The sequence below is a fragment of the Schistocerca gregaria genome, chromosome 4 (assembly GCF_023897955.1).
Source record: "Schistocerca gregaria isolate iqSchGreg1 chromosome 4, iqSchGreg1.2, whole genome shotgun sequence".
Lineage (NCBI taxonomy): Eukaryota > Metazoa > Arthropoda > Insecta > Orthoptera > Acrididae > Schistocerca > Schistocerca gregaria.
In genome coordinates this window covers 307,880,873-307,904,207 of record NC_064923.1, presented here as the reverse complement: position 1 = coordinate 307,904,207, position 23,335 = coordinate 307,880,873, and the positions used below count along the sequence as shown (strand labels likewise).

The following is a 23,335-nucleotide window of genomic DNA, read 5'->3' as shown; positions in this document are numbered from 1 at the left end:
ATCACGAAGGCGAAAAATAAACAGCTCAACCATTGCGATCATTCCATCTTCTCACTTACGCAGGTCGTCGATTGCTGTGAACTTTTAGTTTGACACCACGTATCGACTAAACGACAGAAATAGCTGTGAGATCTGAACAATTCGTTTCCGAATTAGTCGTGAAAGATGCTGGAAATACGCCCCTTTATCTTCTACGCATGCAACAATACGTTCTGCGTTGGTTCGGTATCAAAAGGAAGTATCTGGTATCATTCTAATTTGTAACGCTTGCCTTATTGGGAAACATTGATCTCAAAGGAACTTCATAATCAGTGCTTGCCTAGTTAATGGCGCAACGAGAAAACTTTTTTCAGTCAGACTGATTATTAAGCTCCTACAGTCAAGACAGTATTTGCGACAAAAAGGAACAAAGACTGTACATACAGTAGAAAAGACACACAATTTATGAAATTATTATACTCAACTGGTATAAATATGGAACGATGCGTGCTGGTGTAGCAGCCCACTTCAGCATCCACATGTAAGTGCAACTGCTTAAAATAACTGAAATGGCTGTGAGAACAAGCAATCAAGGAAGCATCATCTGGTCCAGACGATCACAAACGACATGGCGTATATCACGACTATCAAGGTAATGTTCCCGAAGTTGAAGCCTTGATGCTTGTAAATCAGACCACAGATAACACCCTGGATTGGCGATAAAAAAAGAGAACAAATAGCAGTTAACTGTTTTGTCTCATCTTCTTTGACCTCTTTTCCTCTTCATTTATTCTAGTCTTCTATTTCCTCTAGCATGAAGCTATTAAAGAAATGAGATCTTTAAAAGCAACAGCAGGCTACATACTAACTGACAGGAAAAAAATAGAGCCAAGTTTCCTTTGATTCACAGTCCACAGCAACAGAGTTCCAAACACGAAGTAAAAGCGACAGCATCCACAACTAAAATATGGAGTCAAAACACCGGTGCCCACCGCGAGATTGTATGTAGTCTAGTGGTATGCCTGCATGTAACAAGGCAAGATACTGTATACTGGATGTTAGGGGTATGAGTGTAGATGTTATGATCATTTCTACCTGAATATGTACCGACTTCTGTGTATTAATGTTGCTGTTTTTTTTCCTCTCTGTCTGCATTAACAGCCTTCCCGCAAACGCGTCACATAATTTACTACATAATGTTATCTGCAAGGTACTATATTTCCACGTAGTTGACTATGCCCGTCAGTATAGACTGTTTTGAGTACATGCATCCACATTTCAATACCTGACCTGCTGCCCAGAGGAAAATACGCATTAACGGCTTGCTTTTGCTCCATGTCCTTCGAAGTCCAAACCAACCTAAAAACTTACTACGGCTAATTGCTATAATTATTAGTCTGCAACTGAACTAAACACTGGTGTAACATTTTTTTCAGAACACTGTCCTCAGTCACCAATATAAACATCTACACTTATACCTACTAACAATCCTACCATAACAATGGTCAAAATTTAATAATGATAGTGGCGTTGCTCATGCTGCTAAATACTGCATTTTCGGGCAACAACAAAGTTATTATGTAGCAAGTGTCACTAGAGCACAGTTAATGAAGTAATTTCATGTAATAATGAATAAACTAGGCACTCATCTTTTCGTGTTTCCCACGCTGGTCTCGTTGTAAAATCATGGCTCAATCCTCGAAATCTAGGTGGTGATCATTCCAAGCTCGGATGGAAAGAGGCCTAGGTTTTATTCTGCTATATTCAAAAGTTTTGTAGATGCGATTCACAAACCATTCTTGAAGATTAAACCTTTCAAAGTTAACACAATGGTAATGTAAAAAAATAATCAGCACTCCGAGTTTAAGTTACACTTCCTTTTTATTGCTTTTGTTGCAATATCCCGTAACACATAAAACATCACTTCACAATACAAAACATACTTGAATACATCTTCCTCACTGTTAAAGTTCACAGTTTATAAGCTGACTACAATATGCGTCTTTCCAACATGACGTCCAAGACTTGACTTTATCAAGGTCCGACTCTCTAACTAAATGCTTACGCGCCTAAAAATCAGAGTTAAAAGTACGTCAAAGATCATAGTGACAAAAGAAAGAATACACACATGAATAATATCATTCGAATATAAACAAATCGATGTATCAAAGTACCTCTACATTAATGTCATCAAATCTGAATGTTGTTTCAGAAATATATTAATTACTTTACAAAAACACAGTAGAATATTGCTGGTATCTAGAGGTCAGGTTAGGTGCCGTCATGGTTGCGTAATTAAAGTACCATTACAAACTCCAACATGCTGTATAACTGGAGCAGATGAATAGAGACTCACAAACTGTACTAGCAATAAGACGAAACAAAACTGAAGAATAGCAATAAAAGTCACAAAAAATTAGAGGAATAACCGCAATATTTAAACCCAATAAAACGACAGGGAATAAGAGATCCCAATAAAGATCCGTTGTTGTCAAAACGATTCACTCTAGCGAGGATACTTGCTGCAAATAGGAAAACACACTGACGAGTGAATTTGACTAATGTCACATTTGCCAGTGCCTGGGAATGAGCATCACAGAAAGGCGACGAAACTGGTAGACTAAAAAAATGGCTCTAAGCACTATGGGACTTAACTTCTGAGGTCATCAGTCCCCTAGAGCTTAGAACTACTTAAACCTAACTAACCTAAGGACATCACACACATCCATGCCCGAGGCAGGATTCGAACCTGCGACGTAGCGGTCGCGCGGTTCCAGACTGAAGCGCCTAGAACCGCTTGGCGACACTGGCCGGCTGTGTGTCAGAATTGGCAGAAATTGTTGCCCCCCTGACTGTGTGGGACAGGTGCTGCACGTAGACCAGAAGATCTACATGCTCAGTCATTGCACACCACGCTTGGGTTTCCAATGCGCTGACTTGGGATGAGGTGTGATTTGTGGGTGGACTGTAACGTCTGCTCACGTTTAAAGTCGCCTTTTGGATTTGGCGAGACGCCTTGAGATTGGCGACGGGCGTTTTTCTGTTTTTGTAAAGGGAACAGAGGGCAGCTGTTTCGGGGTCATGATTGGTAACGATTTTGTTGCTAAGCCACGATTGGCAATTTTCGAGAGCAACGGGATGGGTGTCCCTGTAGGAGTGAAAAAGATCGTAAATCGGGGACTGACTTCTGGATGGTCGTAGAGTAAAGTCGTGACACGCGGTCGAAATTATCTTTTCACGTGGACGCGAATTAATCGTGATCCACTCTGGAGTGCGGCAGACGGGACACTGGGCAGCTGTCTACTCCTGTAGCTCCGACATCGTCACCATACACCCGTCGGATTCACACCATACGTCTGTGGTTTTGATAAAGTGTCGCAGCACCGGCAGGTAGGGAATTCCGAGCTACATCACCACCTCTCGCTACCTTGTTACCATCTGCAGTAGCGGCAGTCAGCCTGTACCTGGTAGCAAGCAGAGTCACGTCATTTCTGTAGGTATGGTCAATCGCCATTTTAAGTTAGAGAAATTCTATATTACTATTAACGGTCCTCCACTCACAGTAGTCCACAGCACGTTTGCTGTAGTCATAGTATGAAAACCGGCGTGAATTATTAGAAAAATAAGCAGCAAATGTCACTCACGTTCGTGATTTTTGTACAGTCTGCCTTTCTAATATTCTGTGTCAAGATCAAAGTTTAAATTTTATCCTTACAGAAATAAACCTATCTGTTATAGGTTATCACTTTATCTACTTGGTTCGTGATCGTAATTTTCTTCCCCAGCTCATGTTTTGGAGGGATTATAGCATGATATCTGTAGCAGCTGCATATACAAGAAAGTAGCTACCTTATTAGTGTAGCTATGAGGGCCGAAGTAAGATAGCGTTTGGTAACCCTCGCGTCACAGTATCAAAGTGCGTCCTGTTGAGGGTGGTGGGTATCAAAATTCTCTCCTTTTGATATTGACGAATGTAAATGTCAACCATAAATAGGACCCACCACACGCTAACTTCCAAACTGTCCGTGTCAAAAGACCAAATTCTTGTTAAAGCCGTTTGAGGAGCGTGATGGCCAACCCAAGTTGAAGAGCTGGGCACGAAATTCATTTGACACACGTTTGGGACGCTCATCAGGAGCCATCTCCCCGTCATATGACGTGTGGAATCCATGCCATGCAGACTCACTGCTTTTCTGCGTTCAAAAGGTATTCAAATGTGTTATTAAGCTCGTTGTCATAAAGTTTTTGCACCTCTGTATATAAGAAATTGGATAAACCACGTAGACAGGATCAACCAAACTCATATTTTTTTTAAAAATGGCGTATTCTAAGTGGACAACGGTCTCTTCGACGGTCAATTTCTCGATCTTCCCTTCAAACTATGCTGTTAAGAAAGACTGCATGTATTCTGGAAAACTTTGGCGATGGGGGTAAATGATTTTCAGGCGACATATTTCGAAATTGAGGTTTTACTGTGTTGATTATTGAAGATCTCGTCTTCTGCGCATCACACTTTGTATAACATTTAAAATTATAGTGAATGCGATATGTTGTTAGCTGCCATGGTACTTTTGTGCCACGTTCATGTGTGTATTAGCGTTGAATATTGTTTTCCAGTAACTTCACTACTTGAACAGCAATTGGTGCTCTTATCTTTGTATCGATTTGCCAGTCGAACGGCACGATTTACCTACTGAATTTTAGAGACGTATGTTGAGATTTCAGTTTTCTAAGTATTGCATAGATAATGTTGAGGCACGCTCGGCAATCGACATAGTACTGTGTTGCTCTTTGGGAAGTTAAAGTGGGGGATGCCTACGTACTCAAAAACAAACACCTGTGCTGTAAAGTAATATCGTGTCATGTCTTTCATTTGTTACAGGAATACCTGAAGTATGTAACACCGTACCAGGAACTGAATAATCCGGAACACCATTTCGCAATGCTCATCAAGGAAGTTGGGTTGTCCGTAAAAACATGTCGCAATCAAAGAGACATCAACTACGTCTCTACAGATGAGCAAAACATAATAGGTGAGTCAATCACAGTCGAGACAGCAGATGGTGCGCGCTTGTGTGTGTGTGTGTGTGTGTGTGTGTGTGTGTGTGTGTGTGTGTGTGTGTGTGTGTGTGTGTGTGAAGGAAGAGAGGATGATCCTCCCCCCCTTCCCCCCCACACAAAAAATATAATACATCAATTTCCAAAAGTTACGGTAATTTTCGGAGAATGGCCTCGGGAGCTACTTTTGACATAGTATACTTTGAAGACGTTTGTGTGAGGACGTGGCCGGTACATTCCAATAAGGTAAACACACATACTGACAGATTGTCCACGCTCGCCGGCAACAAAAAAACCCGGAACAGTTCGTGGCTTGTCTTGCAGAAACGGCAAACCAAAGAAAGCTGAGATACGCAAGACCCTCCTCAAAGAAAACGAAGTAACGGAAAGGCTGATTATCACAATGTAGGTAGACTGCTGAAACAAATATTGCTCTACTACACGTTCGCACAGCAGTCGGCAGACCACAGTCATGATGTTACTACTGTTGTTGTTATCTTCAGTCCAAAGACTGGTCTGATGCAGCTCTCTATAATACTCTACCCTGTGCAAGCCTCTTCATCTCCGAGTAGCTACTGCAACCTACATCTGAATATGCTTACTGTATTCATCTCCCTCTAAGATTTTTACTCCTTAAACTTCCTTCCAGTACTAAATTGGTGATCCCTTGATGCCTCAGAATGTGTCCTATTAGCCAGACCCACCTTTTAGTCAAGTTATGCCACAAATTCCTTGTCTGTCCATTTCTATTCAGTACTTTCTCATTTCCGCGACCTACCCATTTAATATTCAACATCCTTCTGAAACATCACATTTCAGAAGCTTCTGCCGGCCGCTGTGACCAAACTGTGCTTCAGTCCGGAACCGCGATGCTGCTGCGATCGCACGTTCGAATCCTGCCTCGGGCATGGATGTGTGTGATGTTGTTAGGTTAGGTTTAAGTAGTTCTACGTCTAGGGGCCTCATGCCATCAGATGTTAAGTCCCATAGCGCTTAGAGCCATTTGAACTGAAAGCTTATATTCTCTTCTTGTCTGAACTACGTATCGTCCATGTTTCACTTCCATACGTGGCTACACTCCATACAAATGCTTTTAGAAAAGACTTCCTGACACTTAAATCTATACTCCATATTAAAAAAGTTCTCTTCTTCAGAAAAGTTTTCCTTGCCATAGCCAGTCTACGTTTTTCATTTACTAGTTTAAGTCCCTCATTTCGTAATCTAATTCCCTCAGCATGACCTGATTTAATTTGACTACATTCCGTTATCCCCGTTTTGATTTTGTTGGTGTTCATCTTATATCCTCCATCCAAGACACTTCCCATTCCGTTCAGCTGCCCTCAAATGGTTCAAATGGCTCTGAGCACTATGGGACTCAACTGCTGTGGTCATTAGTCCCCTAAAACTTAGAACTACTTAAACCAAACTAAACTAAGGACATCACACACATCCATGCCCGAGGCAGGATTCGAACCTGCGACCGTAGCAGTCGCACGGTTCCGGACTGCGCGCCTATAACCGCGAGTCCACCGCGGCCGGCAGCTGCCCTCCAAGTGTTTTGAACAGCATTACAATTTAGTCTCAGAACTCAAAGTTTTTATTTATTCTCCCTGGATTTTAATTCCTAATCTAAATTTTTCTTTTGTTTCCTTTACTGCTTGCTAAATATGGAGGCTGAATAACATCGGGGATAAGATACAACGCTATCTCACTACTGCTTCTCTTTCGTGTCCCTCGACTCGTATAACTACCATCTGGTTCCTGTACAAATTGTAGGTAGCCTTTCGTTCCCTATGTTTTATTCCTGCCACCTTCAGAATTTGAGAGTATTTCAGTCAACATCTTCAAAAGTTTCCTCTGAGTCTACAAATGCTCTAAACTGAGGGTTGCTTTTCCTTAATCTATCTTCTGAGATAAGTAGTAGGGTCAAACTGCCTCGCGTGTTCCTACATTTCTACGGAATCCAAATCGATTTTCCCCGAGGTCGTCTTCTACCAGATTTTACATTCGTCAGTAAGGAATTCGTGTTAGTATTTTACAACCGTGACTTAGTAAACTGATGGTTTTTCTAATATACATACCTGCCATCACCTGCTTTCTTTTGGATTGGAATTTTTATATTCTTCTTGAAGTCTGAGGGTATGTCGCCTGTCTCCTACATCTCTCACCAGATGGTAGAGTTTTGTCAGGGTTGGCTCTCCCAAGGCTATCAGTAGTTCTGACGGAATGTTGTCTACACCCGAAGTCTTGTTTCGACTTAAGTCTTCCAGCGCTTTGTCAAATTCCTCGCGAAGTATCATACTTCCCTTCTCATCTCTACGTCCTCTTCGATTTCCATAATAATGCCCTCAAGTACATGGCCTCTCTGCAAACCCCCTATATACTCTTTCCTCCTTTCAGCTTTCCCTGTTTTACTTAAGATGGACTTTCCATCTGAGCTCTTAATATTCATATAGGTCATTCTTTTTTCTCCAAAGGTCTCATTAATTTTCCTGTAGGCAATATCTGTCTTATCCCCTAGTGATACATGCCTTTACGTACATTTGTCCTTCAGCCATTCCTGCTTAGCTATTTTCCCCTTCCTGTCTATCTCCTTTATGAAAAATTTCTATTCCTTTCGTATGCTTCATTTAATACCTTTTTACATTTTCTTCTTTCATCAAATTAATTCAATCTCTTGTGTTACCCAAGGATATCTACTAGTCCTTGTCTTTTTACCTACTTGATTCTCTGCTGTCTTCACTATTTCATCTCTCAAAGCTACCCATGCTCCTTCTACTCTATTCCTTTCCCTTGTTCTTGTCAACTCGTCCCTAATGCTCTCTCTGAAACACCCTACAACCCATCCTCTTGAATTCCAACCTTTTTGTTGTTTCTTCCGTTTTAAGCTACAGTTCATAACCAATAGATGGTAGAGTCGACACCTGTCCCTGGAAATGTCTTAAAATTTAAAACCTAGTTCCCAAATATCTGTCTTACCTTTACATATTCATTCTGAAACCTTCCGCTGTCTCCAGATCTCTTTCACGTTTACAACCTTCTTTTGTGATTCTTAAACCAAGTGTTAGCTATGATTAATTTATGCTGTGTGCAAAATGCTACCTGCGGGTTCCTCTTTCATTCCTCTCCCCCAGTTCATATTCACCTCCTACTTTTCCCTCTCTTCCTTTTCCCACCATCGAATCCCAGTCCCCCATGACTATTACATTTTCGTCTGCATTAGCTTTCTGTACAATTTCTTTTTTTGCATCATACATTTCTTCAGTCGCTCCGTCATCTGTGGAACTAGTTGGCATATAAACTTGTGCTACTGTGGTAGGTGGGGCTTGCATGTCTATCTTGGCTACAATAATGCGTTGACTATGCTGTTCGTAGTAGCTCAGCCACGTCCCTGCTTTTTTATTCATTATTAAACCTACACCTGCATTACCATATTTGACTTTGTATTAATAACCTGTATTCACCTGACCAGAAGTCCTGTTTATCCTGCCACCGAACTTCACTCATTTCCACTATACCAAGCTTTAACCTACCCATTTTCCTTTTTAAAGTTTCTGATCTACCTGTCTGATTAATGGATCTGACATTCCACGCTTCGATTCGTAGAACGCCAGTTTTGTTGCTCACGATAACGACGTCATCCTGAGTAGTCCCCGCCCGGAGATCCGAATGGGGGACTGTTTCACCTCCAGAATATTTTACGCAAGAGGATGCTATAATCATTTAGACATGCAGTATAGCTTCATGCCCTCGGGAAAAATTACGGCTGTAGTTTCCCCTTGCTCTCAGCCATTTGCAGTACCATCACAGCGAGGCCATTTTGATTGATGTTACAAGGCCAATTCAGTCAGTCTTCCAGACCGTTGCCCCTGAAACTATTAAAAAGGCTGCTGTAGCCCCTTCAGGAAGCACACGTTTGTTCACCATTAAGTGTTTATGAAATAGTGATAATTGTGTGTGCGCACTTCGTTTTTATATTATGTAAATTGCGATGTTAACAAAATTGTGAGAGTGGTATAGGTTTTAAAGTAGAGACCCATCCAGGCTCCTCACGGATGACACTAATAAGGGACCTCTCTCGAACCGAGCAGGAATTTACATTCTAATACTTGTACACAGAGACCTCTTTTATGTGTAACCACCCCTGCGACGACGAGTGATTGTGTTGCACTTGGTTTGCTCACAACTGTGCTTGTAGTCTTCTTGGAGGAGAGGGGGGGGGGGGGGGTTAATATTCCAGTCAATCAGTTACATCAGCAATTAGTTGACGCGTTTAGTATACGTGTATCAGTACAGTACAGGGTGATTCAAAAAGAACAGCACAACTTAAGGTATTTAAAACTCTGCAACGACAAAAGGCAGAGCTAAGCACTATCTGTCGGCGAATTAAGGGAGCTATAAAGTTTCATTTAGTTGTACATTTGTTCGCTTGAGGCGCTGTTGACTAGGCGTCAGCGTCAGTTGATGCTAAGATGGCGACCGTTCAATAGAAAGCTTTTTGTGTTATTGAGTACGGCAGAAGTGAATCGACGACAGTTGTTCAGCGTGCATTTCGAACGAAATATGCTGTTAAACCTCCTGATAGGTGGTGTATTAAACTTTGGTATAAACAGTTTACAGAGAATGGGTGTTTGTGCAAAGGGAAAAGCGCGTGACAGAGCACTTCATCACTGGCCTCCAAGAAACCCTGATCTTACCCCCTGCGATTTTTTTCTTACGGGGTATGTTAAGGATATGGTGTTTCGGCCACCTCTCCCAGCCACCATTGATGATTTGAAACGAGAAATAACAGCAGCTATCCAAACTGTTATGCCTGATATGTTACAGAGAGTGTGGAACGAGTTGGAGTATCGGGTTGATTTTGCTCGAGTGTCTGGAGGGGGCCATATTGAACATCTCTGAACTTGTTTTTGAGTGAAAAAAACCTTTTTAAATACTCTTTGTAATGATGTATAACAGAAGGTTAAATTATGTTTCTTTCATTAAATACACATTTTTAAAGTTGTGGTATTCTTTTCGAATCACCCTGTAATAGTACTATTTAGGACAGGATGATCCCACTTTCGCAGTGTGTTTGGTGGATCTGATTATTCAGAAACATGGATGTTCATTTGACTGCTCAACTGAAGATTCACTGGATAGGATAGAGAATGAAGGAAACGACTTTATAGGCGATAACACTATTAATGGAGTTAACGGTTGTAGCAGTAGTGGCAGCGGTGGAAACAGCACTCCACAAAGAGAAGCTAACAGTTCTGGTGACTATTAACCTCCCGCAGAAAATAAATTCAATGCTTTGAGTATTTTAATCAAATTTTCAGAACATTATCCTGAACGTATTCACAATGATTATGATACACCTCCCCGTAAGGTTGCGACCTACAGCTCGTTATTAAAGGGACATCCATCTAAAAAAGCGCATCAAACATCAAAGTAACATTTGATTATGTGGAGGGAAAAAGACGCGATGGACATTCATTTCGAGAAAACGAGTAAATCAAAGAGATGGAGATGAAACACGCATTATATCCTAATTTGACATACCAAGGAATGAGGAAAAATGTTTCCTTCACTGGCATCTGAACTTTTGTCTAATGCAAAAATCAAGAGAAATTGGGCACACAGAGTTAAAATTTTCGGCATTTTTCACAGCACGTCTCAATAAAGAATACAGAATGTGCGGTAGAAACTTCACTGCGCTCATGATAACCAGAGACGTACAGGAAGACCACGATATTCGTCAGGCTGCTGCCCGTTTTGTCGAAGACGTAAACTAGATAACTGCAGGATTCACTGCATTTGGAATACTGATTTTTAAATGAACTGAATAATTAAATAACTTCTGTTGCGACACTATCTAAAAAAGGGAAAGAATCTACAGTTGCCTTGGTCCAGTCTGCACACGATGTGTGTCAGTTCCTAAGGGACCAAACGGCTGAGTTCATCGGTCCCTAGACTTACACACTACTTAAACCAACTTATCCTAAGAACAGCACACACACACACACACACACACACACACACACACACACACACACACACACACACGCCCGAGGGACAATTCGAACGTCCGGCGGGGGTTGCCGCGCAATTCGTTGACATGGCGCCTCGCGGTCACTCCGCGCGGCTCTGCACCCAATATGAATTATAACTATACAATAGATGTTGGACTTCCAGTAAGTGGACATACAACAAAAAACGATGTATTTGTCTTCAGGAAAGAAAATTTCGGCCAGAATGTTAAAAAGACGATTGAAGACAGTCTTCCGCCGTGCATACTTTTGAAGGCTAGCACAAGCCGGAAAATGTTGAAAGACAAAATACTTCCGTAAGTATTGCTAATGACAATGTCGTTAATAACCGAAATTGGATACTATTTTATGATTCTTGCAGTGCTCGCAAGGACACAACAGTAAATGATTCATTTGTGGATAAACACATTGAATGCATGAAACTTCCTGGAAGATTAAAACTGTCCCGGACCGAGACTCGAACTCGGGACCTTTGCCTCTCGCGGGCAAGTGCTCTACCAAGTGAGCTACCCAAGAACGACTTACGCCCCGTCCTCACAACTTTACTTCTGCCAGTACCTTGCCACATTGAATGCATTATAATGTCAAAGAAAACAACACAATACGTACAGCCTATAGACGAATATTTCTTCTGGAAATATAAAATACTTCCCAGAAGGAAAACAGACTATACAAGGACACTCTGTAGTAAATCAGTAAATAATATAATGAAAATGCGTTCTATCGCTCATAACCAGCTGTCTGTTCCCGTGTACTCAGCTTATGCCTCCAGATTCCTGGCTAGTAGCTGGCTAGAATACTCCAGCACATGTTGCTGAATTCGAGAATGCGATTAAAGTGGCACACGATTTTGCAGCTCAAGAACGTGATTCTGTGGATTGTTTATATACTGCTTTCGCCAAAGATACCTGTTGTCTCATTCATTTTAGTGAGAAATCTCACATACAGATTTTAATGTCCGCTAACGGTCAAACTAAGAGTAACGCAATCAAATACCTTCACCAGTCTGATCACCATGGTAAGTAAATTTTCTAAAACAATTGGAAAACTGAATTTCTGTTAGAGCCGGGAGATGTTTCTTATAAATACAGGATGGTCGTAGTTAAACTTTCGCTACTTGAGCCAGTGTTGACTGAAAACTATTCATTGCATGGGTACCAAACTATATAGAAATGATGTTCATAATGTGCGCTGCAGGATTTGTGTTGTCAGTAATGTTAGTGTCATGACTTCTTGTTAGGCGCGGGTACTGGCCCGGCGACGCACAACTGAAACACAGGCACCAGTGTACATTACAGTTGTAGATTTTCAACGACTGTGTGGAAAAGGCGAGCAGGACTTCAGTCTTACAGCTGTTTTGATTAAACAAGAGCAATTGCGCTGCTGCGTATTAAAGGAATACGGAGAGGTCCTGTTTCTGCACTGCTGTTGAAGAACCTGATTCGGAAGTTCGAATTAACTGGAGATTTTGGAATTGCTCCTGGGAGAGGCCGACCGCCAATTGCGCCACAGATTGTTGAAGAAGTCACTGTTGTCACTGAGAATACTGGGCGCAACGTGCTACCATAAAGCACTGCACGAGCTGTGTCACGGCAGCTGAACATTCCACGGTCCACTGCTTGGAAACAGCTGCGAACTGCTGTATAATGGTATCGTACAAACTTCACATTGCTCATCCACTTTTTCCACGCGATGCAGATATTCGATAAGACTCCGTTCTTAAATTGCTCGCAAGAGTTGAAGTTGACAAGTGGCCTCGGAACATTTTGTGGAGTTTTTAAGCACACTTTATTCTTTATTTCTGTTTCGACTGTCCTTATAAATGTTTCCACAAAGCTTGTATCCTACGTTAACTCGTTTATTCATGGGGACCCTCTCAAGTAGCAACAGCTTGATTATAACCATCCTGCATCTGCTATTGGTGGGCTTGTCCTGACGTAACGGCGATAAACTATATACAAAAACTATCTCGTGAGTCAGACTGTATACTGTATAAGTGAAAATCGTATCAAAGTTCCTATAATAATTCCAGACATCTGGCTTCAATTATATACATAGAAACCCTGTGGGGGAACTTCAAGTTAGTAATATATACAGATTAACTGCGTGACACAAGTACTTCTGTAGTTTCCGGACGTATGCTTTTTAAAGGCTACATTTTTCAGAATTCTAATTTCTTAAAAATTATGCTGAAGCAGTACATTCTTCACCCGTGTGAATTTCATTGTTACAAAAAAATACACTACCGGCCATTAAAATTGCTATACCAAGAAGACATGCAGATGATAAACGGGTATTCATTGGACAAATATATTAAACTAGAACTGACGTGTGATTACATTTTCACACGGTTTGGTTGCATAGATCCTGAGAAATCAGTACCCAGGACAACCATCTCTGGCCGTAATAACGGCCGTGATACGCCTGCGCATTGAGTCAAACAGAGCTTGGATCGCATGTACAGATACAGCTGTCCATGCAGCTTCAACACGATACCACAGTTCAAGTGTAGTGACTTGCGTATTGCAACGAGCCAGTTGCTCGGCCACCATTGACCTGTGCGGCTGGTCCCGACGGAGATTCGAGTCCTCCCTCGGGCATGGGTGTGTGTGTGTTCGACCTCAGGATACTTTAGGTCAAGTAGTATGTAGACTGATGACTTCAGCAGTTAAGTCCCATAAGATTTCGCACACATTTTTTTAACCATTGACCAGACATTTTCAATTGGTGAGAGATCTGGAAAATGTGCTGGCCAGGGCAGCAGTCTAACATTTTCTGTATCCAGAAAGACCCGTACAGGACCTGCAACATCCGATCGTGCATTGTCCGGCTGAAATGTAGGGTTTCGCAGGGATCGAATGAATGATAGAGCCTAGGGTCGTAACACATCTGAAATGTAATGTGAACTGTTCCAAGTGCCGTCAGTACGGACAAGAGGTGACCGAGACGTGTAACCAATGGCACCCCATAGCATCACGCTGGGTGATACGCCAGTATGGCGATTACGGATGCACGCTTCCAATGTGCGTTCACCGCGATGTCGCCAAGCACGGATGCGACCATCATGATGCTGTAAACAGAAACTGGATTCATCCGAAAAAATGTTTTGCAATTCGTGCACCCAGGTTCGTCGTTGAGTACACCATCGCAGGCGCTCCCGTCTGTGATGCAGCGTCAAGGGTAACCGCAGCAATGGTCTGCGAGCTGATAGTCCATACTGCTGCAAACGTCGTCGAACTGTTCGTGCAGATGGTTGTTGTCTTGCAAACGTCCTCATCTGTTGACTCAGGGATCGAGACGTGGTTGCACGATCCGTTACAGCCGTGCGGATAAGATGCCTGTCATCTAAACTGCTAGTGATACGAGGCCATTGGGATCCAGCACGGCGTTCCGTATTACCCTCCTGAACCCAACGATTTCATATTCTGGTAACAATCAATGGATCTCGACCAACGCGTGGAGCAATGTCGCGATACGATAAACCGCAATCGCGATAGGCTACAATCCGACCTTTATCGAAGTCGGAGGCGTGACGGTACGCATTTCTCCTCCTTACACGAGGCATCACGACAACGTTTCACCGGTCAACTGAAGTTTGTGTATAATAAATCGGTTGAAAAACTTTCCTGATGTCAGCACGTTGTAGGCGTCGCCACCGGCGCCAACGTTGTTTGAATGCTCTGTATAGTTAATCATTTTCTTATCACAGCATCTTCTTCCTGTCGGTTAAATTTCGCGTCTGTAGCACGTCATCTTCGTGGTGTAACAATTTTAATGGCCAGTAGTGTATCTGATATATTTTATGGTAATTAAACAAACTATTATTACGAGGGGCGTTCAAAAGGCAATGCAACCGGTAAGCAGCTAGGTTTCATTCAGGATTCCAATACTCCGTAGTATTCCCTACCAATTCGGCTACAAAACTCTATTTCTCAACATAATTTCCGTTCAGTGCAACGACCGTAAGCCACCTTACTGTGAGGGCCTGTATGCCCGCGTCGCACCATTCGATTGGTCGACTTCGGAGCGAACGTCTTGCTGCATTCATCCACGTACTGCTTCCTGTGTAATGTATACTTCATCGGGCCAAACACATGAGGTCGGAAGTTGCGAGATCCTGGCTGTAGGGTGGCTGAGGAACAGTTCCAGTGGAGTTCTGAGAGTTCCTCACATGTGCACAGACTTGTGTGAGACCTTGCGCTGGCATGGAGAAGTTCGTCTTTGTGCCGATGAACTCTCTGAAGTTATTCTCCAATTTCGCAAGGGTAGCACAATACAATTTTGACTTGATCGTTGAACCATGAGGGAGGACATTAAACGGAATAGCCCCTTCATAATCCCAAAATACCATCGCCATGACGTTACCAGCTAACGCTGCGGCCTGGAACTACTACTTCGGAGGATAGATACTGTGGCGTTTTGTTTCCGGTTCGAAGGTATCCACTTATGTTTCATCGCCTATCGCTACAAAAAAAAGGACAAAAATTGTCACGATCAGCATCGTAACGTGTAAGAAACTATGCAAAGACGGTCCTTCGTTGCCCTTCGTGATCTTTTGTTAGGCGGCGAGGAACGCAGCGCGTACATTGGAGTACCCCAACTGGTGGACGAGAGTGTCAGTATTACCAACATAGACATCCAGTTGTGAGCCGTCTATCTACCTCGAATGAGTGTGTCCGCACGTTACAGCACTGCAGGAGTCACAGCTGTATACGGCTAACCGGTACGTGGGTGGTCAGGTTTATACGACGCTACTGCGTGTAATCAGAACAATTGCTGGAGCCCACCCACAGTCACCGATCGAGGTGGCGCAGTGGTAGCACACTGGACTCGCTTTCGGGAGATGACGGTTCAATCCCTCGTCTGGCCATCCTGATCTAGGTTTTCTGTGAGTTCGCTAAAATCGCTCCAGGCAAATGCTGGGATGGTTCCTTTGAAAGGGCACGGCCGACTTCCTTCCCCATCCTTCCCTATTCCGACGAGGCCGTTGACCTCGATGTTTGGTCTCTTCCCACAAACAACCAACCACCCAAGGTATCCTGCAGGCATCTATTTAAGAATCTAGGGATCCTCACAGTAACCTCAAAGTATATATATTCACTTATGAAATTTGTTGTTAATAATCCAACCCAGTTCAAAAGTAATAGCAGTGTGCATAGCTATACCACCAGGAGAAAGGATGATCTTCACTATGCAGGGTTAAATCTGACTTTGGCACAGAAATGGGTAAATTACGCTGCCACAAAAGTCTTTGGTCACCTACCAAACAGCATCAAAAGCCTGACAGATAGCCAACTAACATTTAGAAAGAAATTAAAAGAATTTCTAGATCACAACCCCCTTCTACTCATTGGCTGAATTTTTAGATATAAATTAAGGGAAAAAAATAAACTTAAACATTAGTGTCATGCAATATTTTGTGTAATGTAATATCTTGTACAGACATCTTTTATTAACCTGACACGTTCCACATCGTTACGAAGTGTCGTATTCATGATCTATGGAACAAGTATTAATCTAATCTAATCTAATCTGAGACGCCTCGCCCAACGACTCACCGTGCTTTTGTTCACTGCCAGGCACACATCCTGCAAGTGCCTGTGAATATCTGTGATGTTTTGTTTTTCCGCCAAAAGAAACTGAATAACACCCCTCCGCTTGTATCTTCGTTACAGACGCAATTTTGAGGGCTACGTATAGCTCAGTCGCCCAATTGGAACTTGATGAAACTATAGAGCTTAAGCGGCAATATTCCACGATATCCTGCAACAAATTCCACATTTTTCTGCGTAAACTGGCCGAGAGAAAAAGTGATGCATTATTTATTGAACGCCCCTGTTAACTTCAGCAGCAGTGGAATAGCTGAATGGAGGACGAGGTAATTTTTTTGTATCGTGGAACTGATAGAATGATCGTCGCTTTTGTTCTGCAGATACTGTGCGGTCGATAAACCCATTTGTGGGCCGAATGCCAAAGGACTTGAGGGAGTCGTTCATCCGGGACTGCGTGCGGGAGGCGTACCGTAACGGCACCCTGCGCTCTCGCCGCCTGCCCTGCGGGTCGAGCTACTGCTTCCGCTACGACGCGCTCGTCGCCCACGTGGTCAAGCCCTGGCTGGAAGGGTAGGGGGCGGTGGCTCACCGTCATCGTGCACGTGTTGCCCCCTGCACCAGGTTTCAGCGTGTGTTCCAGACTGAACCATAGGCTAATCTGAAAAGTTATGTGAACTCTTGCTGGAAACAGAAAAAATCACTAAAAAAAGACATTGATTGCGTTGAATGTTGACACACCAACAGTTTTAAATACATCGAATTTTTATCACTTATTTTTAAAAGAGAAGCGTTGCTTGTAAACTACACTACGCATTGAAGTGCATGGACCAAACGACACAAAAGTCCTTACAACTTGCATATTACTACAATATATTTACTGATTCAGATTATTTTCACTGAAGTTACTGCTTCATTTTTCTAAATAAAAACACTGTAGATGTCCTCCAGTACCATACTAATTTATTTAGTGAACAAGTTTTCGGCTTACAAGGCCATAACAGTAACGGGTTATGAGCGCGGTCTGAACGGTACTCGGCTTGGTAGTGACAATGACAATTTGTGCTTTCAAAGTAGTTTTATTTTTCAACATAATCTTTTCTAATATAAATATATTTCATCCGGCGGTTTTCCAATGCCGTTATCCCCTCTCTGTAGAGGTCTTCTGGAAGTGCTGGTGTTGTGTGATGTCCTTAGGTTAGTTAGGTTTAAGTAGTTCTAAGTTCTAGGGGACTGTGGCCTGAGATGTGCTCGGAGCCATTTGAACCATTTTTTGCAAGTGCTGCAAAACACTTGGGACGAAAAACTCTGACCAGTGAGGATTTTCTTCAATTTTGAGAACAGATAGAAATCCAAGGGAGCCAAATTTGAGGAATAGAGTGAATGTTCCAGCACTTCATAGTGCAAATATCTTAATTTCCCGATTGCAAGACACTTTTGTGAACAAGGACATTGTCCTGATGGAAGATTTTATTTCTTCTTAATGCCGGCTCTATTTTCACGAATGTTTGCATCCAGTTTCGTTGGAAGTTGAGAGTTGTATGCTCCAGTTATGATTTTTGTCTTTTTCAAGATAATCAATCAACAAAATTCATTTCACACTCCAAAAAATTGATGTCATGATCCTTCCCACCGATGACAACGTCCTTCCCTGTGAAAAACCGACAACTGTGCACTGAATAGACCGCTGTTTCGATTCGCTTGTACAGTGGAAAAGTAAATGTTTCGTCCACTGTCGCATATTAACTCAAAAAGTCAATTATGTTTTTCATAAAACACAGCGAACACTTCTTGGGAAGCATGCGAATGCGTTTGTAATGAGCAGTGAGCATACACGATACCCATCTTGGGCAAAGCTTTCTCATGTTCAATTCCTGTTGCAGGATGTTAACAACGCGTTCCTTTAATATTACAGAGCATTACCAGCTCTGCGCACCTTCATATACGTCGGTCTTCTAAAATCATATGATGCGATTTCTCCATATGTCCACTGTGCTTACACGTTTAGGACGCCGTTCGCTTGGGTCATCTTGGCCGCTTTCACTGCCAATTTGAACTGGACCTCTCATTTCCTCACGGTGGAAAATGAAGTTGAAGAGCCGCCACATACATTTACAAGCCATGAATTAATTTAGGTCGATGTAAACCTTCTTTTACGAAGAATTTAATTTTCAACACCATGCACACCACAGCTGCTTCAAACGACTGCATATAGTCAACTGCTGCCTGGAGTGACTTGCAATTTTATGTGGAATCCACTAGAACGTGCCCCCAGGGATCAAACCACTTTCTGGCGGGTTAGTGCTTAGCTGCCATGGGGTGCCAGCCTTCGCAGCATTTTTTCCCTTCCATGATGCATGTCTATCCTCTTGCTGTTCTTTTACCCCTCCCTTGAGCCACATGTCTGGGGTATTATTGGGAATGTTCTGCATACTGTAGGTGACGTGTGAACAGTCTCACCTTAGTTTCTCGCTCCCTTTTCCTTCCTTTATTTCCCTTCTCCTCTCGTTGCCACACTTCGGCGTTTCAGAATCTTTCTTCTTCCTCCCTTCGCGCTTCTGAAGGCCGGCCCACACGTCTGACGCATAACAGGTGACGGGGTAACGCGTAATTCCCAGCATGGACAAGTAGGGTTAGCATGTACCCACTGATACAGGCCAGGCCCAGGAAGGGGTGATAGCTTGAGCTGTAACCTTAGCAAATAGCCGATTGGTCCCTCCATCAGGTGTTCCGGAGGTGCGACATGAGGTGTGAACAATCATCTAAGGTGAGTGCGCCCCTTTCCCAAGGGGGCCCCCATTTGGAAGGAGCGCGCCATCGGAGACGCTGGAAATCATGGGGGATTTCCTTGTGATAAGTCAATCACGTTCTCACTCAACTTCTACAAAACGTAAATGCAACGAGGCTAATGATTAAAAGACCCTTCCCGCTACACCATGTATCCTGGTGGTCTCACGTACTGAAGATGGACAGTCCTTTGCCATGGTAAATCGGTTTATTATTCAGAAAGGTGTAGATCCAATTGTTGGCTTTTGAATCCAGCTATCATTTACGGAAAGACACTTTGGTTTCGGAGACCACTTCTGATTCTCAAGCACACAAAGTGCTTGCTGCCTCGCTTCTCCATGGTTCCCTGTTCGTGCCGATGACCACAAACTTTAAAGTCTCCCCATGGGGTAATTTACACCAGCCTGCTTGAAAATCTCACCGAGCCCCAAATACAATCTTACCTCTGATCAGGATGTCATTGCCACTCATCGTTAATGAAAAATGTAGATTCCTTCTTAGTGCCTACTCGCACTTTCTTTCTCATATTTGATAGAGTGGTGCTCTAAACATTAATGGTGGTGTCTGATTGTTCCATATCGTGTCTCCCTACCACATTCGCGCAACGACGCTCTGAGCGTGTTTTTTTAGGGAATTGACTAGTTTGAATCTGGGACCTGTTGCTGGTAAGGAGACGCCAGACCATAGATGACATGCAGAATTCAGAAGAGTTCAGTGAGACTAGCGATGATATAACCAAATACTAAATGATCTCAGCGTCAGCACCACTGCACTCCCTTTAAAAGAATCTTAATACTAACTAAATTTAGTGGAAGGGGTTCAAGGCTTTCCTATTTTTAGCTAGCTGTTAAAATAGCGTCGAAAAAGCAGTTAAGTTTACCATCGGAAATTTTATTCTACTCACAAAACATTGTTTATAAATTGCACTATTGATATAAGGAAATGTTTTAATACAGGATGGTAAAAACCAACTGCGTTCAACAAAAATGTTGTTGTTGTGGTCTTCAGTCCTGAGACTGGTTTGATGCAGCTCTCCATGCTACTCTATCCTGTGCAAGCTTCTTCATCTCCCAGTACTTACTGCAACCTACATCCTTGTGAATCTGCTTAGTGTAGTCATCTCTTGGTCTCCCCCTACGGTTTTTACCCTCCACACTGCCCTCCAATACTAAACTGGTGATCCCTTGATGCCTCAGAACATGTCCAACCACCGATCCCTTCTTCTGGTCAAGTTGTGCCACAAACTTCTCTTCTCCCCAATCCTATTCAATTCTTCCTCATTAGTTATGTGATCTACCCCTTCTAATCTTCAGCATTCTTCTGTAGCACCACATTTCGAAAGCTTCTATTCTCTTCTTGTCCAAACTATTTATCGTCAATGTTTCACTTCCATACATGGCTACACTCCATACAAATACTTTCAGAAATAACTTCCTGACACTTAAATCTATACTCGATGTTAACAAATATCTCTTCTTCAGAAACGCTTTCCTTGCCATTGCCAGTCTACATTTTATATCCTCTCTACTTCGACCATCATCAGTTAATTTGCTTCCCAAATAGCAAAACTCCTTTACTACTTTAAGTGTCTCATTTCCTAATCTAATTCCCTCAGCATCACCCGACTTAATTCGACTACATTCCATTATCCTCGTTTTTCTTTTGTTGATGTTCATCTTACATACTCCTCTCAAGACACTGTCCATTCCATTCAACTGCTCTTCCAAGTCCTTTGCTGTCTGACAGAATAACGATGTCATTGGCGAACCTCAACATTATTTCTTCTCCATGGATTTTAATACGTACTCCGAATTTTTCTTTTGTTTCCTTCGCTGCTTGCTCAATATACAGATTGAATAACATCAGGGAGAGACTGCAACCCTGTCTAACTCCCATCCCAACCAATGCTTCCCTTTCATGTCCCTCGACTCTTATAACTGCCATCTGGTTTCTGTAGAAATTGTAAATAGCTTTTCGCTCCCTGTATTTTACCCCTGCTACCTTCACCATTTGAAAGAGAGTATTCCAATCAACATTGTCAAAAGCTTTCTCTAAGTCTGCAAATGCTAGAAACGTAGGTTTGCCTTTCCTTAATCTACCTACTAAGATAAGTCGTAGGGTCAGTATTGGCTCACGTGTTCCAATATTTCTACGGAATCCAAACTGATCTTCCCCGAGGTCGGCTTCTACTAGTTTTTCCATTCGTCTGTAAAGAATTTGTGTTAGTATTTTGCAGCTGTGGCTTATTAAACTGATAGTTCGGTAATTTTCACATCTGTCAACACCTGCTTTCTTTGGGATTGGAATTATTATATTCTTCTTGAAGTCCGAGGGTATTTCGCCTGTTTCATACATCTTGCTCACCAGATGGTAGAGTTTTGTTAGGACTGGCTCTCCTAAGGCCGTCAGTAGTTCCAATGGAATGTTGTCTACTCCAGGGGCCTTGTTTCGACTCAGGTCTTTCAGTGCTCTGTCAAACTCTTCACGCAGGATCTTATCACCCATTTCATCTTCATCTACATCCTCTTCCATTTCCATAATATTGTCCTCAAGTACATCGCCCTTGTATAGACCCTCTATATACTCCTTCCACATTTCTGCTTTCCCTTCTTTCCTTAGAACTGGGTTTCCCTCTGAGCTCTTGCTGTTCATACAAATGGTTCTCTTTTCTCCAAAGGTCTCTCTAATTTTCCTGTAGGCAGTATCTATCTTACCCCTAGTGAGATAAGCCTCTACATCCTTACATTTGTCCTCTGGCCATTCCTGCTTAGCCATTTTGCACTTCCTGTCGATTTCATTTTTGAGACGTTTGTATTCCTGTTTGCCTGCTTCATTTACTGCATTTTTATATGTTCTTCTTTCATCAATTAAATTCAATATTTCTTCTATTACCCAAGGATTTCTACTAGCTCTCGTCTTTTTACCTACTTGATCCTCTGCTGCCTTCACTACTTCATCCCTCAAAGCTACCCATTCTAGTTCTACTGTATTTCTTTCCCCCATTCCTGTCAATTGTTCTCTTATGCTCTCCCTGAAACTCTGAAAAACCTCTGGTTCTTTCAGTTTATCCAGGTCCCATCTCCTTAAATTCCCACCTTTTTGCAGTTTCTTCAGTTTTAATCTACAGGTCATAACCAATAGATTGTGGTCAGAGTCCATATCTGTTTCTGGAAATGTCTTACAATTTAAAACCTGGTTCCTAAATCTCTCTCTTACCATTATATAATCTATCTGATACCTTTCAGTATCTCCAGGGTTCTTCCATGTATACAACCTTCTTTCATGATTCTTAAACCAAGTGTTAGCTATGATTAAGTTGTGCTCTGTGCAAAATTCTACCAGGCGGCTTCCTCTTTCATTTCCTAGCCCCAATCCATATCCACCTACTACGTTTCCTTCTCTCCCTTTTCCTACACTCGAATTCCAGTCACCCATGACTATTAAATTTTCATCTGTCTTCACTATCTGAATAATTTCTTTTATTTGTTCATACATTTCTTCAATTTCTTCGTCATCTGCAGAGCTAATTGGCATATAAACTTGTACTACTGTAGTAGGTGTGGGTTTCGTATCTATTTTGGCCACAATAATGCGTTCACTATTGCTGTTTGTAGTAGCTTACCCACATTCCTATTTTCCTATTCATTATTAAACCTATTGCTGCATTACCCCTATTTGATTTTGTGTTTATAACCCTGTCGTCACCTGACCAGAAGTCTTGTTCCTCCTGCCACCGAACTTCAGTAATTCCCACTATATCTAATTTTAACCTATCCATTTTCCTTTTTAAATTTTCTAACCTACCTGAACGATTAAGGGATCTAACATTCCATGCTCCGATCCGTAGAACACCAGTTCTCTTTCTCCTGATAACGACATCCTCTTGAGGAGTCCCCGCCCGGAGATCCGAATAGGGGACTATTTTACCTC

General features: G+C 42.3%; 1 protein-coding gene across 2 annotated transcripts in view; it reads left to right on the top strand.

Moving 5' to 3' along the window:
• The window catches only part of LOC126267287 (juvenile hormone acid O-methyltransferase-like), a 48,558-nt gene extending 31,164 nt beyond the window's left edge, over positions 1 to 17,394 (top strand). For both annotated transcript variants that reach the window (XM_049972361.1, XM_049972360.1), the window contains exons 4-5: positions 4,862 to 5,012; positions 17,002 to 17,394. In XM_049972361.1, coding sequence (XP_049828318.1) covers positions 4,862 to 5,012; positions 17,002 to 17,195 — 345 coding nt within the window. In that variant the 3' untranslated portion in view covers positions 17,196 to 17,394. The remainder of the gene's footprint in view (positions 1 to 4,861; positions 5,013 to 17,001) is intronic.
• The last annotated feature ends 5,941 nt before the right edge of the window (positions 17,395 to 23,335 follow it).